The sequence below is a fragment of the Catharus ustulatus genome, unplaced genomic scaffold, assembly GCF_009819885.2.
Source record: "Catharus ustulatus isolate bCatUst1 unplaced genomic scaffold, bCatUst1.pri.v2 scaffold_140_arrow_ctg1, whole genome shotgun sequence".
Lineage (NCBI taxonomy): Eukaryota > Metazoa > Chordata > Aves > Passeriformes > Turdidae > Catharus > Catharus ustulatus.
The window spans coordinates 13,861-32,511 of record NW_024879486.1 but is presented as its reverse complement, the minus strand read 5'-3'; the positions used below and the strand labels follow the sequence as shown (position 1 = coordinate 32,511).

The following is an 18,651-nucleotide window of genomic DNA, read 5'->3' as shown; positions in this document are numbered from 1 at the left end:
ATTTTGGGTGGGGTTTTTTTTGTTTTTTAGGGTTTTTTTGGGGGTATTTTTGGGTTTTTTGGGTTTTTTTGGGTTCCCACCTTGCAGACGGACATCTGGTTGGTGGTCAGCGTGCCGGTCTTGTCCGAGCAGATGACCGAGGTGCAGCCCAGCGTCTCCACGGACGGCAGGCTCCGGACGATCGCGTTCTTCTTGGCCATGCGGCGAGTGCCCAGCGCCAGGCACGTGGTGATGACGGCCGGCAGCCCTGAGGGTCAGCAAAGGGTCAGTCGGGGTCAGCCAGGGGTCAGCGAGGTCATCAAAGGGTCAACAAAGTCATCATAGGGTTGACCAGGTCATCGAAAGGTCAGCAAGGTCATAAAAGTCACCCAGGGGTCAGTGAGGGGTCAGTGAGGTCATCAAAGGGTCACTCAGGGTCACTCAGGGTCAGTCAGGGGTCAGCCAGGGGTCAGTGAGGTCATCAAAGGGTCAACAGGGTCATAAAAGGGTCAGTGAGGTCATCAAAGGGTCAGCGAGGTCATCAAAAGGTCATCAAGGTCATAAAAGTCACCCAGGGGTCATTGAGGGGTCAGCGGGGTCATCACAGGGTCAGTGAGGTCATCAAAGGGTCAACTAAGTCATCAAAGGGTCAGTGAGGTCATCAAAGGGTCAGCGGGGTCATCAAAGTCACCCAGGGGTCATCAAAGGGTCAGCAGAGTCATTGAAGGGTCAACAAGGTCATCAAAGGGTCACTCAGGGTCAGTCAGGGGTCAGCCAGCGGTCAGCGAGGTCATCAAATGGTCAACCAAGTCATCAAAGGGTCAGTGAGGTCATCAAAGTCACCCAGGGGTCAGCCAGGACACAAGACCATGAATGACCTCCAAGACCCCATAGATGACCATGAGTTGTCCATGGATGACCACAAGACCCCAGGACCCCAAGAGTGACCATGGGTGGCCATGGGTGACCTCCAAGACCCCAAAAATGACCAAAAATGACCACAGATGACCTCCAACACCCCAAAAATGACCATGAGGTGTCTCTTCAACCCCAAAAGTGACCATGAACAACCTCCAAGACCCCATAAATGACCATGGATGACCACAAGTGATCCATAAATGACCATGAATGACCTCCAGGACCCCATAGATGACCACAAACGTTCTCCAAGACCCCAAAAATGACCACGGATGACCACAAGTGATCCATGGATGACCATGAACGTTCTCCAAGACCCCAAAAATGACCAAAACTGACCATGGATGACCTCCAACACCCCAAAAATGACCACAAGTTGTCCATGGATGACCACGAACATTCTCCAAGACCCCAAAAATGACCAAAAATGACCACAAGTGATCCATAAATGACCATGGATGACCTCCAAGACCCCAAAAATGACCATAGATGACCTCCAACACCCCAAAAATGACCATGAGGTGTCTCTTAAACCCCAGGAATGACCATGGATGACCTGCAAGACCCCATAGATGACCACGGGTGGTCCATGGATGAACACAAACGTTCTCCAAGACCCCAAAAATGACCATGGATGACCACGGACGTTCTCCAAGACCTCAAAAATGACCACGAGGTGTCTCTTAAACACCAAGAGTGACCATGGATGACCATGGTTGACCATGGATGACCTCCAAGACCCCATAGATGATCACAGGTCCTCCATAAATGACCATGGATGACCATGAGTAGTCCATAGATGACCATGGATGACCTCTAAGACCCCAAAAATGACCAAAACCGCCCCCGCCGACCTTCGGGGATGGCGGCCACGGCCAGCGCCACGGCGATCTTGAAGTAGTAGATGGCGCCGCGGATCCAGGAGCCGCCGTGCACGGGGTCGTTGAAGTGGCCGATGTTGATGGCCCAGACGGCCACCACCCCAAGAGTGACCACAGCCCCAAAAGTGACCACCACCCCAAGAGTGACCACAACCCCAAAAGTGACCACAAGGGGTCTCTAAAGCCCCGCGAGTGACCATGGGTGGGCGCCAGGACCCCAAGAGTGACCATGGGTAGCCATGGGTGATCTCCAAGGCCCCAGAAATGACCACAAGGGGTCCACAGATGACCATGAGTGGTCCATAGATGACCATGGATGACCATGAATGGTTCCTAGATGACCATGGATGATCTCCAAGACCCCATGGATGACCATGAGCGGTCCATAGATGACCATGAACGTTCTCCAAGACCCCAAGAGTGACCATAAATGACCATGGATGACCACAAGTGATCCATAAATGACCATGGATGACCTCCAACACCCCATGGATGACCATGGATGACCTCCAAGACCCCATAGATGACCACGAGTGATCCATAGATGACCACGAACATTCTCCAAGACCCCATAGATGACCATGGATGACCATGGATGACCTCCAAGTCTCCAAAAATGACCACAGATGTTCTCCAAGACCCCAAAAGTGACCATGGATGATCTCCAACACCCAACAAATGACCATGGATGACCTCCAAGACCCCAAAAATGACCAAAAATGACCACGAATGGTCTCCAAAACCCAACAAATGACCACAAACGCCCTCACCGACCTTCGGGGATGGCGGCCACAGCCAGCGCCACGGCGATCTTGAAGTAGTAGATGGCGCCGCGGATCCAGGAGCCGCCGTGCACGGGGTCGTTGAAGTGGCCGATGTTGATGGCCCAGACGGCCACCACCCCAAAAGTGACCACAACCCCAAGAGTGACCACCACCCCAAGAGTGACCACAACCCCAAAAGTGACCACAAGGGGTCCACAGATGACCATGAGTGGTCCATAGATGACCATGAACATTCTCCAAGACCCCAAAAGTGACCACAAATGACCACAAGTGGTCCATACGTGACCACAAATGTTCTCCAACGCTCCAAAAATGACCATGGATGACCACAAGTTGACCTTGGATGACCACGAACATTCTCCAAGACCCCAAAAATGACCAAAAATGACCACAAGTGATCCATAAATGACCATGGATGACCTCCAAGACTTCAAAAATGACCAAAAATGACCACAGATGACCTCCAACACCCCAAAAAATGACCATGAGGCGTCTCTTAAACCCCAAAAGTGACCATGAATGACCTCCAAGACCCCAAAAATGACCAAAAATGACCATGAACATTCTCCAAGACCCCAAGAGTGACCACAAATGACCATGAATGACCTCCAACACCCCAAAAGTGACCGTGAATGACCTCCAAGACCCCATAGATGACCATGAATCATCCATGAATGACCATGGATCACCTCCACCACCCCAAAAATGACGAAAAATGACCATGGATGACCTTCAAGACCCCATAGATGACCACAAACGTTCTCCAAGACCCCAAAAGTGACCATAGATGACCATGAGGGACCTCCAAGACCCCAAGAGTGACCATGGGTGACCATGGATGACCTCCAAGGCTCCATAAATGACCAAAAATAACCACAAAAGTTCTCCAAACCCAAAAAATGACCACGAATGACCATCACCGACCTTCGGGGATGGCGGCCACGGCCAGCGCCACGGCGATCTTGAAGTAGTAGATGGCGCCGCGGATCCAGGAGCCGCCGTGCACGGGGTCGTTGAAGTGGCCGATGTTGATGGCCCAGACAGCCACCACCCCAAGAGTGACCACAACCCCAAAAGTGACCACAAGGGGTCTCTAAAGCCCCGCGAGTGACCACGGGTGGGCGCCAGGACCCCAAGAGTGACCATGGGTGGCCATGGGTGACCTCCAAGACCCCAGAAATGACCACAAGGGGTCCACAGATGACCATGGATGACCATGACTGGTCCATAGATGACCATGGATGACCATGAGTGGTCCATAGATGACCATGAACGTTCTCCAAGACCCCAAAAATGACCAAAACTGACCATGGATGACCTCTAACACCCCAAAAATGACCACAAGTTGTCCATGGATGGCCACAGACGTTCTCCAAGACCCCAAAACTGACCAAAAATGACCACAAACGTTCTCCAATGCCCCAAAAGTGACCATGGATGGTCTCCAACGCCCAACAAATGATCATGAATGACCTCCAAGACCCCAAAAATGACAATGGATGACCTCCAAAACCCCATAGATGACCATGGATGGTCTCCAACACCCCAAAAATGACCATGGATGGTCTCCAACACCCAACAAATGACCACGAATGACCATCACCGACCTTCGGGGATGGCGGCCACGGCCAGCGCCACGGCGATCTTGAAGTAGTAGATGGCGCCGCGGATCCAGGAGCCGCCGTGCACGGGGTCGTTGAAGTGGCCGATGTTGATGGCCCAGACGGCCACGCAGATGAGCGAGATGACCTTGGAGAGCTGCTCGCCGAACTCGTCCAGCTTCTGCTGCAGCGGCGTCTTGTCCTGCTCCGTGGCCGCCATCTCGTCGCGGATCTTGCCGATCTCGGTGTTGACGCCCGTGGCCACCACGATGCCGACGGCTTTGCCGGCGCCGATGTTGGTGCCCTGGGAAAAGGGGGGAAATTTAAATTTAATTTGATTTTTTTGGGGGGGTTGAGGTGGAAATTTGAGGTTTTTTACAGAAAATTTTGGGGTTTTTTTGGTGTCAAAAATTTGAATTTTCTAGACCCATTTTTGTTTTTTTTTAAAATTTAAAAATGGGGAGTTTGACGTCAAAATTTGAATTTTTTTTAGACCCATTTTTGGGTTTTTTAAATTTAAAATTGAGGGGTTTGAGGTGGAAATTTGAATTATCTAGATCAAATTTTGGTTTTTTTAGATTTAAAAATGGGGGGTTTGAGGTGGAAATTTGAGGTTTTTACAGCAAATTTTGGGGTTTTTTTGGTGTCAAAAATTTGAATTTTCTAGACCCGGTTTTGGGGTCTTTTTGTTTAAAATTAGGTGGTTTGAGATGGAAATTTGAATTTTTTAGACCTAATTTTGAGGTTTTCTTAAATTTAAAATTGGGTGGTTTGAGGTAGAAATTTGAGGGGGTTTTAGATAAAATTTTGGGCGTTTTTTGGTGAGGAAATGGGGGGTTTGAGGTGGAAATTTGAGTTTTTCACACCAAATTTTGGGGGATTTTTTATTTAAAATTGAGTGGTTTGACGTCAAAATTTGAATTTTTTTTTAGACCCGTTTTTGGGTTTTTTTTAATTTAAAATTGGGAGGTTTGAGGTGGAAATTTGAATTTTTTTAGGTGCGGATTTGGGGGATTTGATTGAAAAATGAGAGGATTGAGCCTGATGACGTCACACAGGTGTGACACCGATGACGTCACTCAGGTGACAATGATGACGTCACACCGATGACGTCACACAGGTGACATTGATGACGTCACCGATGACGTCACTCACCGAGAACAGCATGTTCTTCTTGTCCTGGTTGACGGCGCGGGGGTCGGGCACCGGGTCCGTGTGCTTGATCACCGACACCGACTCACCTGCACCAGTACCGACCAGTTTGGACCAGTACGGACCAGTACAGACCAGTACAAACCAGTACAAACCAGTACAAACCAATATAAACCAGCACAGACCAGTACAGACCAGTACAAACCAGTATAAACCAGTTTGGGACAACGTGACCCCTCCCAGTACAGCCCCAATCCCGGTCCCAACCCCATAAAGATCCCAGTTTGAACCAGTACAGACCAGTATGGACCAGTACAAACCAGTATAAACCCATACAAACCAGTACAGACCAGTAGAGACCAGTAGAGACCAGTACAAACCAATATAAACCAGTACGGACCAGTCTGAACCAGTCTGAACCAGTACGGACCAGTCTGAACCAGTCTGAACCATTATAAACCGGTACAAACCAGTATGAATCAGCACAAACCAGTACAAACCAGTACAAACCAGTGACTTCAAATCCGAATTTCATCATTTTTTAACCCCTTAACTCCCTCCCAGTCCCTCCCAGTCCCTCCCAGTTCCCTCCCAGTCCCTCCCAGTCCCTCCCAGTTCCCTCCCAGTCCCTCCCAGTTTATCCCAGTCCCTCCCAGTCCCTCCCAGTTCGTACCAGTAAGGATGGACTGGTCCACCCTCAGCGTGGTGGATTTGATGGAGATGATCCGGATGTCGGCCGGGACCTTGTCACCAACTGGGAACAAACTGGGGGTCACTGGGAGGGACTGGGAGGGACTGGGAGGGGTCACTGGGAGTTGAAGGCTCCAGGTCCCCTCCCCTCAGTGTCCCCAATGTCCCTGATGTCCCCTGGATGTCCCCAGTGTCCCCAATCCTTCCGGTGTCCCCGTGACTCCTGGATATCCCTGCGACCCCTGGATGTCCCCAATCCCCTGGATGTCCCCAATGTCCCCATGTCCCCAATCCCCCCAGTGTCCCTGTTATCCCTGGATGTCCCCAATGTCCCCAAATTGTCCCCAATGTCCTCAATGTCCCCAATGTCCCTGTTATCCCTAGATGTCCCCAATGTCCCCAATGTCCCCAATCCCCTGGATGTCCCCAATGTCCCCTCAGTGTCCCCAATCCCCCCAGTGTCCCCACTGCCCCCAATGTCCCCCACGTCCCCAATGTCCCCAATTCCCTCAGTGTCCCCTGACTGTCCCCAACCCCCTCAATGTCCCCTGGATGTCCCCACTGTCCCTCAATGTCCCCAATGTCCCTATTATCCCTGGATGTCCCCTGGATGTCCCCACTGTCCCCAATGTCCCCACCTGCCACCTCGGCGATGTCCCCCGGTACGAGGTCCCCAATGTCCCTGTGACCCCTGAATGTCCCCAATGTCCCAAATCCCCTCAATGTCCCCAATCCCCTGGATGTCCCTGTGACCCCTGGATTTCCCTGATGTCCCCAGTGTCCCCACTGTCCCTCAATGTCCCCAATCCCCTCAATGTCCCCAATGCCCCTGGATGTCCTCGATGTCCCCAACACCCTCAATCTCCCTGGATGTACCCAATGTCCCCTCAATGTCCCCAATCCCCCCAATGTCCCCAATCCCCCCAATGTCCCCAATGCCCTGGATGTCCCCAGTGTCCCCACCTGCCACCTTGGTGATGTCCCCCGGTACCAGGTCCCCAATGTCCCCAATCTCCTGGATGTCACCGCTGTCCCCAATGTCCCCAATGTCCTCAATGTCCCCAATCCCCTGTGATGTCCCCAATCCCCTCAATGTCCCTGTGACCCCTGGATGTCCCTGATGTCCCCAATGTCCCCAATCCCCTCAATGTCCCCAGTGTCTCCAATGTCCCCTCAATGTCCCTGTGACCCCTGGACGTCCCCAATGTCCCCAATGTCCCCAGTGTCCCCATGTCCCCAACCCCCTGGATGTCCTCAATCCCCTCAATTTCCCTGGATGTCCCCAATGTCCCCAATGTCCCCAATGTCCCCACCTGCCACCTCAGCGTTGTCCCCCGGCACCAGGTCCCCAGTGTCCCCAATGTCCCCTCAATGTCCCCAATCTCCTCAATGTCCCTGTGACCCCTGGATTTCCCTGATGTCCCCAGTGTCCCCACTGTCCCTCAATGTCCCCAGTGTCCCCATGTCCCCAAATCCCTAAAATGTCCCCAATCCCCAGGATGTCCCCAGTATCCCCAGTGTCCCCAATCCCCGCAATGTCCCCAATGTCCCCAATCCCCTGGATGTCCCCAATCCCCTCAATGTCCCTGTGACCCCTGGATTTGCCTGATGTCCCCAGTGTCCCCACTGTCCCTCAATGTCCCCAGCGTCCCCAATGGCCCCAAATCCCCAAAATGTCCCCAATCCCCTCAGCGTCCCCAATGTCCCCACTGTCCCCAGTGTCCCCACCTGCCACCTCGGCGATGTCCCCCGGCACCAGGTCCCGCGCCTTGATCCTCTGCACGGCCTTGCGGTCGCTGCGATAAACCTTCCCCATCTCGGGCTCGTACTCCTTGAGCGCCTCGATGGCGTTCTCCGCGTTCCGCTCCTGGGGACACGGGGACATCGGGGACATTGGGGGGTCACAGGGACATTGGGGACATTGGGGACACTGGGGACATTGGGGACACTGGGGACCTTCCCCATCTCGGGCTCGTACTCCTTGAGCGCCTCGATGGCGTTCTCGGCGTTCCGCTCCTGGGGACACGGGGACATTGGGGACATTGGGGGGTCACAGGGACATTGGGGACATGGGGGACACTGGGGACATTGGGGACATTGGGGACATTTGGGGACTTTCCCCATCTCGGGCTCGTACTCCTTGAGCGCCTCGATGGCGTTCTCGGCGTTCCGCTCCTGGGGACATCGGGGACATTGGGGACATTGGGGACATCGGGGACATCGGGGACACTGGGGACATTGGGGGGTCACAGGGACATTGGGGACATCGGGGACATTGGGGACATTGGGGACACTGGGGACATTGGGGACACTGGGGACATTGGGGGGTCACAGGGACATTGGGGACATCGGGGACATTGGGGACATTGGGGACATTGGGGACATTGGGGACATCAGGGGGTCACAGGGACATTGGGGACACTGGGGACATTGGGGACATTGGGGACATCAGGGGGTCACAGGGACATTGGGGACATCGGGGACATTGGGGACATCGGGGACCTTCCCCATCTCGGGCTCGTACTCCTTGAGCGCCTCGATGGCGTTCTCCGCGTTCCGCTCCTGGGGACATTGGGGACATTGGGGACATTGGGGACACTGGGGACATCGGGGACATTGGGGACATCAGGGGGTCACAGGGACATTGAGGACATCGGGGACATTGGGGACACTGGGGACATTGGGGACATTGGGGAAATTGGGGACATCAGAGACATGGGGGACATTTGGGGACATTGGGGACACTGGGGACAGCACGGACAGCCAGGGGACATTGGGGAATTTGGGGACATTGGGGACAATTTGGGGACAATTTGGCGACCTCAAGCGACACCAAAAAATCCCCAAAAACCTCCAAAAAAATCCCCAAAAAAATCCCCAAAAAATCAAAAAAAAATCCCCAAAAAATTCCCCAAAAATCCCCAAACTCCCCCTGAACCTCCCCAAGCCACCCCAAGATGTCCCCAGATTGTCCCCAAGTTGTCCCCAGGCTGTCCCCAGGCTGTCCCCACCTGCCACACGCCCACCACGGCGTTGGCGATGAGGATGAGGAGGATGACGAACGGCTCCACGAAGGCTGTGATGGTCTCCTCGCCCTCCTCGAACCAGGCCAGCACCTTGGGGACAGTTGGGGACAGTTGGGGACAGTTGGGGACAGTTGGGGACACTTGGGGACACGGCCTCGGTGTCACCTCTGTCCCCCAAACCCCAAAAATCCCCCCAAAAATCCCCCAAAATTTGATGATTTTCAACCAAAATCCAGAAATTTCCACCCAAAATCGAGTCCTAGAGCCAGGCCAGCACCTTGGGGACAGTTGGGGACAGTTGGGGACAGTTGGGGACACTTGGGGACGCGGCCTCGGTGCCACCTCTGTCCCCAAGCCCCAAAAAATCCCCCAAAAAATCCCCCAAAAAATCCCCAAATTTGATGATTTCCACCCAAAATCCCCCCCAGGTGACCCCAGGTGACCCCTCAATGACCTTTGGTGACCTTTGGGGACATTTGGGGACACCTGGGGACACTTTTTGCCGTCTCCCAACCCCCAAAATCCCCAAAATTTTCCCCAAATCCCAAAATTTCACCCAATTTTCCCCTAAAATCCCAAAATTTTCCCTAAAATCCCCAAAATTTCCCCAAAAATTCCCCAAAATCCAAAAAAAATCCCGAATTTCCCCCAAAATCCCCCAAAATTCCCCAAATTCCCCCCAAAATTCTCCAAATTCCCCCCAAAATCCCCAAAATTTCCCCAAAATCCCTCAAATTTTCCCGTAAAATTCCCAAAAATCCCCCCAAAATCCCCAAAATTTCCCCAAAATCCCCCAAATTTTCCCGTAAAATTCCCAAAAATTCCTGAAACTTTCCCCAAAATCCCCAAAATTTCCCCCAAAATTCCCCTAAAATCCCCCAAATTTCCCCCAAAATCCCCAAACTTCCCCCAAGTTTTCCCCAAAATCCCAAAATTTTCCAAAAAATCCCCAAATTTCCCTCCCAGGTGACCCTGAGTGACCTCTAGTTGACCCCTCAATGACCTCTTGGTGACCTTTGGGGACTTTTTGGGACATTTGGTGACCTTTGGGGACATTTTTTGCCGTCTCCCAACCCCCAAAATCCCCAAAAATCCCAAAATTTCCCCAAATTTTCCCCAAAATCCCTCCTTGATGACCCCTGGATGACCCCTGGATGACCCCTGGATGACCTTTGGGGACATTTTGGGGACACTCACGAAGGAGATGCAGGCCGCCAGCAGCAGGATCCGCACCAGGAGATCCTCGAACTGCTCCACCACCAACTCCCAGATGGATTTCCCTGGAATTTGGGGCGAAATTCGGGGATTTGGGGAAAATTCGGGAAAATTTTGGGAATTTTTTGGGATTTTTTGGGGAATTTTTTGGGATTTTTTGGGATTTTTTTTGGGTTTTTAAGGCGATTATTTTGATTTTTTGGCGACATTTTGGGGCATTTTTAGGGATAATTTGGGGATTTTTGGGAATTTTGGGGAAAATTTTGGAGATTTTGGGGAAATCTGGGGAAATTTTGGGAATTTTGGGATTTTTCGGGGAGTTTTTTTGGAATTTTTGGGAAATTTTTTGGGATTTTTAGGAAGTTTTCAGGGATTTTTGGGACTTTTTGGGGAAAATTTGGGGAAATTTTGGGAATTTTGGGGAATTTTGGGAATTTTTGGGGAATTTTTGGGAAACTTTTTGGGAATTATTTTTTATTTTTAAGGCGTTTTTTGGCTTTTTAAGGTGACTTTTTGGACATTTTTAGGGACAATTTGGGGATTTTTGGGACAATTTGGAAATTTTGGGGAATTTTTGGAATTTTTTTTATTTTTTGGGGTTTTTTTTTTTAATTTTCAAGAGCGGTTTGGAAAAATTTGGGGAATTTTTTGGATTTTTTAGGCAATTTTAGGGCAAAATTTTGGATTTTTGGGGACATTTTGGCGCATTTTTTTGACTTTTTTATTTTTGGGGATTTTTTTGATTTTTGGGAAATTTTGGGGACAATTCAGAGAAATTTGGGGTAATTTTTGGGAAATTTTCGGACATTTTGGGACTTTTTTGGGCATTTTTAGGACGTTTTTTGGAACAATTTTGGGGAATTTTTGGGACATTTTGTAACAATTTTAGGACATTTTTAGAGACGTTTTTGGGACATTTTTGGGCCAATTTTGGGTCAATTTTGGGAATTTTTGGGAAGTTTTTGGGTCAATTTTGGGAGGTTTTGGGGCCGTTTCTCACCTTCCTCCGCCGGCAGCTCTGGGGGGGAAAAGGGAAAAGGTGAGAGAGACCCAAAACACCCAAAATTCACCCCAAAAAATCCCCCCCAAAAAATCCCTGCAAAAATCACCCCCAAAATCCCTCGAAATTCCCTTAAAACTCCTCCCCAAAATTCCCCCAAAAATTCCCAAAAAATCCAAAAAAAATCCCCCCAAAATTCCTAAAAATCCTCAAAAAATAAAAAAAATTCCCCCCCCAAATTCCCAAAAATCCTAAAAAAATTACTTAATTTTCCCCCCAAAAATAAAAAAAAATCCCTAAAATAATCCCCAAAAAATAAAAAAAAAATCCCCAAAAATGCCCAATAAATCCCAAAGCAATCCCAAAAAATCCCTAAAAAATCTCTAAAAAAATCCCAAAAAATCCCCTAAAAATCTCAAAATCCCCCAGAGAAATCCCAAAAAATTTTTAAAAAATCCCCAAAAAACCCTCAAAAATTCCAAAAAAAACCCCCCAAAAAATCCCCAAAAAATTCCCAAAAAATTCCCCAAAAAATCCAAAAAATCCCCCAAAAAATCCCAAAAAAATAAAAAAAATCACAAAAAAATCCCAAAAAAATCCAATTTTTTACCCAAAAAATCTCCCCAAACATCCCGTTTTTTACCCAAAAAAATCCCAAAAAATCCCATTTCTTTCTCCAAAAAAATCCCCCAAAAATGCCCAAAAAATCCAAATAATTCCCAAAAAAATACCGAAAAAATACCAAAAAATCCTGAAAAATCCCATTTTTTCCCCCAAAAAATCCCCAAAAAATCCCTTTTTTTACCCAAAAAAATCCCAAAAAATCCCAATTTTTTTCCCAAATTCCCATTTTTTCCCCCAAAATTTTGATTTTTTCCCCCCTTACCATTGGGCCCGTATTTCTCGAGGCTCCTGCGCACCTGCTCGGGGCTGAGCCCGACGCCCTCGCTCACCCCAAAAAACGCCAAAATCCCCAAAAAATCCCCAAAAAATCAAAAAAAAATCCCAAAAAATCCCCAAAAATTTCTAAAAAATAATAATAAAAAAAATCCCAAAAAATCCCCTTTAAACCTCTCAAAAAAACCCAAAAAAATCTCAAAAAAATAAAAAAAAATCCCAAAAAATCACAAAAAAATCCCAAAAAATCCCATTTTTTACCCAAAAAAATCCCAAAAAAATCCCAAAAAATCACAAAAAAATCCCAAAAAAATCCAGTTTTTTACCCAAAAAATCCCCCCAAACATCCCGTTTTTTACCCAAAAAAATCCCAAAAAATCCAATTTTTTTCCCCCAAAAAATCCTAAAAAATCCCAAAAAATCCCATTTTTTCCCCAAAAAAATCCCAAAAAAATCCCAAAAAATCCCAATTTTTTTTCCCAAATTCCCATTTTTTCCCCAAAATTTTGGTTTTTTTCCCCCTTACCATTGGGCCCGTATTTCTCGAGGCTCCTGCGCACCTGCTCGGGGCTCAGCCCCACGCCCTCGCTCACCCCAAAAAACCCCAAAATCCCCAAAAAAATCCCCAAAAAATCCCAAAAAATCCCCCAAAAATCCCAAAAAATCTCTAAAAAATAAAAAAAAAAATCCCAAAAAATCCCCAAAAAAATCCCAAAAAATTTCTAAAAAATCACAAAAAAATCCCAAAAAATCCCCTTTAAACCTCCCAAAAAACCCCAAGAAAACCTCAAAAAAAACCCCCAAAAAATCCCAAAAAATCACAAAAAAATCCCAAAAAATCCCATTTTTTACCCAAAAAAATCCCAAAAAAATCCCAAAAAATCACAAAAAAATCCCAAAAAAATCCCATTTTTTACCCAAAAAATCCCCCAAACATCCCGGTTTTTACGCAAAAAAATCCCAAAAAATCCAATTTTTTTCCCCAAAAAAATCCTAAAAAATCCCCATTTTTCCCCAAAAAAATCCCAAAAAAATCCCAAAAAATCCCAATTTTTTTCCCAAATTCCCATTTTTTCCCCCAAATTTTGCTCCTCACCATTGGGCCCGTATTTCTCGAGGCTCCTGCGTACCTGCTCGGGGCTCAGCCCCACGCCCTCGCTCACCCCAAAAAACGCCAAAATCCCCCAAAAATCCCCAAAAAATCCAAAAAAAATCCCAAAAAATCCCCAAAAAATCCCAAAAAATTTCTAAAAAATAATAAAAAAAAAATCCCAAAAAATCCCCTTTAAACCTCTCAAAAAAACCCAAAAAAATTTCAAAAAAATAAAAAAAAATCCCAAAAAATCACAAAAAAATCCCAAAAAATCCCATTTTTACCCAAAAAAATCCCAAAAAAATCCCAAAAAATCCCAAAAAAATCCCAAAAAAATCCAGTTTTTTACCCAAAAAATCCCCCCAAACATCCCGTTTTTTACCCAAAAAAATCCCAAAAAATCCAATTTTTTTCCCCAAAAAAATCCTAAAAAATCCCCATTTTTCCCCAAAAAAATCCCAAAAAAATCCCAAAAAATCCCAATTTTTTTCCCAAATTCCCATTTTTTCCCCCAAATTTTGCTCCTCACCATTGGGCCCGTATTTCTCGAGGCTCCTGCGCACCTGCTCGGGGCTGAGCCCCACGCCCTCGCTCACCCCAAAAAACGCCAAACATTCCTCGGCCGTGCGGGCGTGCGCGTTCTCCATCGCCGCCCCTCCCGTCCCCGGGCTGACAAAATAAAATAAAATTTAAAAAAATTAAAAAAAATATATTAGTTATGGGGGGAATTGGAATAAATTAAAATAAATTTAAAAAAATGGAAATAAATCGAAATAAATCGAAATAAATTCAAATAAATTCAAATAAATTGAAAAGATCAAAATAAATTGAGATAAATCGAAATAAATCGAAATAAATAGAAATAAATCGAAATAAATCGAAATAAATAGAAATAAATTGAAATAAATAGAAATAAATTGAAATAAATTGAAATAAATTGAAATAAAATTAAATAAATTTAAGTAAATTTAAGTAAATTTAAATAAATTTAAATAAAAGTGGGTGGGGTTTGAAATGAAATTTAAATGGAATTTAAGGGAAATTTAAGAGAAATTTAAGAGAAATTTAAGAGAAATTGAAATGAAATAGAAATGAAATTGAAATGAAATTCTATAAAATAGAAATAGAATTAAAAATTAAATTAATATGAAAATAAAATTAAAATGAAATAAAATTAAATAAAAATAAAAATAAATAAAAATAAAATTAAATACAAACAAGAATAAAAATTAAAATAAAAATAATATTAAAATGAAATAAAATAAAAATAAAAATTAAATAAAAATAAAAATAAAAATAAAAATAAAAATAAATAGAAATAGAAATAGAAATAGGGAATTTAAAATAGGATTTAAAATAGAATTTAGAATAAACTTTAAAATAAGATTGGAATTAAGACTTGAATAAAGAATAAAATTAAAATAAAATAAAGAATAAAATAAAGAATGAAATAAAGAATAAAGAATAAAATAAAGAAAAAATAAAAATAAAATTAAAATAAAATAGAGAATAAAATGAAGAATAAAATAGAGAATAGAAGGAATAAAATAAAGAAAAAATGAAGAATAAAAAGACAAATAAAATAAAGAATAAAATTACAATAAAATTTAAAGTAAAATTACAATAAAATTGCAATAAAATGAAAATAAAATAAAGGAAAAAAAGACTAAAATTCAAATAAAATTACCATAAAATTCAAGACTAAAATCAAATAAAAATTAAAATAAATTAAAGAATAAAATCCAGGGATAAAATAAAAATGAAACACGATAAAAATTAAATAAAAATAAAATAAAATAATAAAATAAAATAAAATAAAAATAAAAAATTAGAATAAAATTAAAAAAAATAAATAAAATAAAAATAAAATAAAATAAAATAAAATAAAATAAAATACAAATAAAAATAAAATAAAAATAAAATAAAATAAAATAAAATAGAAATAAAATAAAAAAAATAAATAAAATAAAATAAAAATAAATAAAATAAAATAAAAATAAATAAAAATAAAATAAAATAAAATAAAATAAATAAAATAAAATTAAATAAATAAAAAATCAATTAAAAATCAATTAAAAATCGCAGAATAAAATAAAATAAAAATCCCAAGTGCAAACCTGGAGTCCCCTCCCCCCCCGTGCGGCCCCCGCGGAGTTTTTGGGGTTTTTGGGGAGGGGGCGGCGCCCGCGGGGGTTAAATGGGGGGAGCCCCCCCCGCCCCTCCCCCCCCGCCCCTCCCCCCCCGGTGTCGTTTGGCAGCGCCCCTCCCCCACCCCGGGGTTATTTTGGGGGTGATGGACGGGAGGGGCTGGGGGGGGGAGGGGAGGGAGAAAAAAATAAATAAAATAAAAATAAAATTAAATAAAATTAATAATAATAAAAAATCAAAATAAAATCAAAAATTGAAAAATTAGGGGAGGGGAGGTCAAAAGGAATTAATAAAAATAAATAAATAATAAAATAGAAATGAAAAATTAAAAATTTGGGGGAGGGGAGGTCAAAAGGAATTAATAAAAATAAAATATAAAATTAAATAAAAATTAAAAATATATGAAAATTAAGTAGAAGTAAAAATAAAATAAAAATGAAAAATGGGGGGGAGTGCGGCCAAAATAAAAAATAAAAATGAAATAAAAAAATAAAAATGAAATTAAAAAATAAGAATGAAATAAAAAAATTAAATAAAAATTAAATAAAAATTAAAAATGGGGGAGAAAGGCGGCCAAAATAAATTAATAAAAATAAAAAATTAAAAATATAAACTGGGGGGGGAGGGAAGGTCAGAATAAAATAAAGTAAAGATAAAGATAAAGGTAAAGATAAAAATAATAAAAACAGAACTAGAAATTAAAATAATAATTAAAATAAGAGAAAAAATAAAAATGGGGGGACGGGCGGCCAAAATAAAATAAATTAAAAATAAAAATCAATTAAAAATAAAATAAAAATAAAATAAAAATTTAGAAATTGAGGGGGGAGGGGAGGTCAAAAGAAATAAATAAAAATAAAAATAAAAACAAATAAATAAAAATAAAAAATAAAAATAAAAATAAAAATAGAAATAAAAACAAAATCAAAACTAAAAATAAAATAAAATAAAAAAAAATAAAAAATGGGGGGGAGGGGAGGTCAAAATAAAATAATTAAAAAATAAAAATAAAAATTAAAAAATTGGGGGGGGGGAGAGGTCAAAATAAAAATAAATTAGAAATAAATAAATAAAATTTAAAAATGAGGGGGACGTGGGCCCCAAAATTGTCTGAAAATTGGATTTAAATTCAATTTTAAATGACCCAAAATTGCCCAAAAAAATGGGTAAAAATATCAATAAAAAATGACCCAAAATTCTCTGAAATGGAGCCAGAAATGGAGCCAAAATTGCCCAAAAATTGGATTAAAATTCAATAAAAATTGACCCAAAATTGCCTGAAATGGACCCAAAAATGGACCAAAAAATGGGGCCAAAAAATGGAACCAAAATTGCCAAAGAAATTGGATGAAAATCCCCCAAAATGGCCCCAAAAATGGCCCCAAATTTCCGAAAAATCAGATATAAATTCCCTAAGAAACGGCTCAAAATTGCCCGAAAATTGGATTAAAATTCATTTTAAAACGGACCCAAAATTCTGCCTAAAAAATCCCAAAAAGGGCCCCAAAAACGGAGCCAAAAAGGGCCCAAAATTCCCTAAAAATTAAAATTAAATTAAATTTAAAATGACCCAAAATTGCCAAAAAAATTGGAATAAATTTCATTTTTAAATTGTCAAAAATTGCCCCAAAATTTGGATTAAAACTCCCAAAAATTGACACAAAATTTTGCCAAAAAAATCCCAAAATGGCCCCAAAAATGTCCCAAAAAATTTCCTTTATTGTCCCCAAATGTCCCCAAATTCCGCCCCTCCCCCTCTTGGGGGTCAAAGGTCGCGTCCTCAGCGCGGGGTGGGGGAGGGGCGGCTCCGGGATTTATTTTGGGGTGGGGGAGGGGCCGATTTGGGGGTGATTCGGGGACGATTTTGGGGTGGGGGAGGGGCAGATTTTGGGGTGAATTTGGGATTTATTTGGGGAGGGGGAGGGGCCAAATTTTGGGTGAATTTGGGATTTTTTGGGGTTTTTTGGGGTGGATTTTGAGGTGAATTTTTTGTGATTTTTTTGTGATTTTGGGGTGGGGGAGGGGCAGATTTGGGGTGGGGGAGGGGCTGAACTTGGGGTCGATTTTTGGGTGGGGGAGGGGCGAATTTTGGGGGGGATTTGGAGCCGATTTTGGGAATTATTTTCCCCTCCCCCCCCCCAAAAAAAAAAAAAAAAAATCCCAAAATCCCGGGAAAGGGGGGGGAGGGGCAGGAGGGGGGGGTGGGGGAGGGGCGTTGATGGGAGGGTGGGGGAGGGGCGGAGCTCGCGCCCCGGGTTTTACCCAAAAAAGGCCCCGGAGGGGGAAAAAGGGACCCAAAAATAACCCGGGGGTGGGGGAGGGGCGGCAGCTGCGCCCCCCCCCGGATTTGGGATCCGCCCCTCCCCCACCCCCCGCCAGGTGCGGCCCCTCCCCCACCCTGCCCCGGCCGGGATTTTAAAGTCCCAAAAACCACAAAAAAAAAAAAATTTCCCCGAAAATTCACAAAAAGGCGACAAAAAAAAATTTCCAGATTTTGGTTTTTATTTTTTTAAAATTTTTATCTTTATTTTTTAAAATTTTTATTGAATTTTTAAAATTTTTATTGAATTTTTTAAAAATTTATTTTGGGGGATTCAGCCCCAAAAAAAAGGGGGAGGGGAGGAAAACCCGGCCTGGATCGGGAATGGGAGTGGGAAAATCCGGACTGGATTTTGGGATGGGATTTTTTGGGGGAAAATTCTGGAATTTCTTTAGGATCAGAGTTAAAACCCGGCCTGGATCAGGACTGGGATCAGGAATGGGAGCAGGAAAACCCGGCCTGGATTCCTGGATGGATTTTTTTGGGGGAAAATTCTGGAATTTCTTTGGGATTGGAGCCAAAACCCGGCCTGGATCAGGACTGGGATCTGAATCAAGAGAAAATCCTGGCCTGGATTTCGAGATAGGATTTTTTGGGGGAAAAATTCTGGAATTTCTTTGGAATTGAGGAAAAACCCGGCCTGGATCGGGACCGGGATCTAAATTAAGAGGAAATCCCGGCCTGGATTCTGAGATGGGACTTTGGGTGGAAAATTCTGGAATTTCTTCGGGATTGGGGAAAAACCCGGCCTGGATCAGAGCTGGGATTTGGATTAGGAAAAAATCCCGGCCTGGATCAAGACTGGGATCGGGAACGGGAGCGGGAAAACCTGGCCTGGATTCTGAGATGGAATTTTGGGGGAAAATTCTGGAATTTCTTCAGGATCAGAGTTAAAACCCGGCCTGGATCAGAGCTGGGATCTAAATTAAGAGAAAATCCCGGCCTG

General features: G+C 43.9%; 1 protein-coding gene across 1 annotated transcript; it reads right to left on the bottom strand.

Moving 5' to 3' along the window:
- Window positions 1–80: 80 nt before the first annotated feature.
- LOC117011415 (sarcoplasmic/endoplasmic reticulum calcium ATPase 1) lies at window positions 81–17,671 on the bottom strand (the record flags this gene model as incomplete). Its single annotated transcript, XM_033086778.1, has 10 exons — window positions 17,648–17,671; window positions 13,767–13,906; window positions 11,248–11,265; window positions 10,230–10,312; window positions 9,018–9,122; window positions 7,735–7,873; window positions 5,990–6,070; window positions 5,320–5,405; window positions 4,171–4,468; window positions 81–247 (listed from the first exon to the last, which is right to left on the bottom strand). Coding segments are annotated over exons 2-10 (1,095 nt in total), but the record flags the coding sequence as incomplete, so codon positions are not given.
- Window positions 17,672–18,651: the final 980 nt, after the last annotated feature.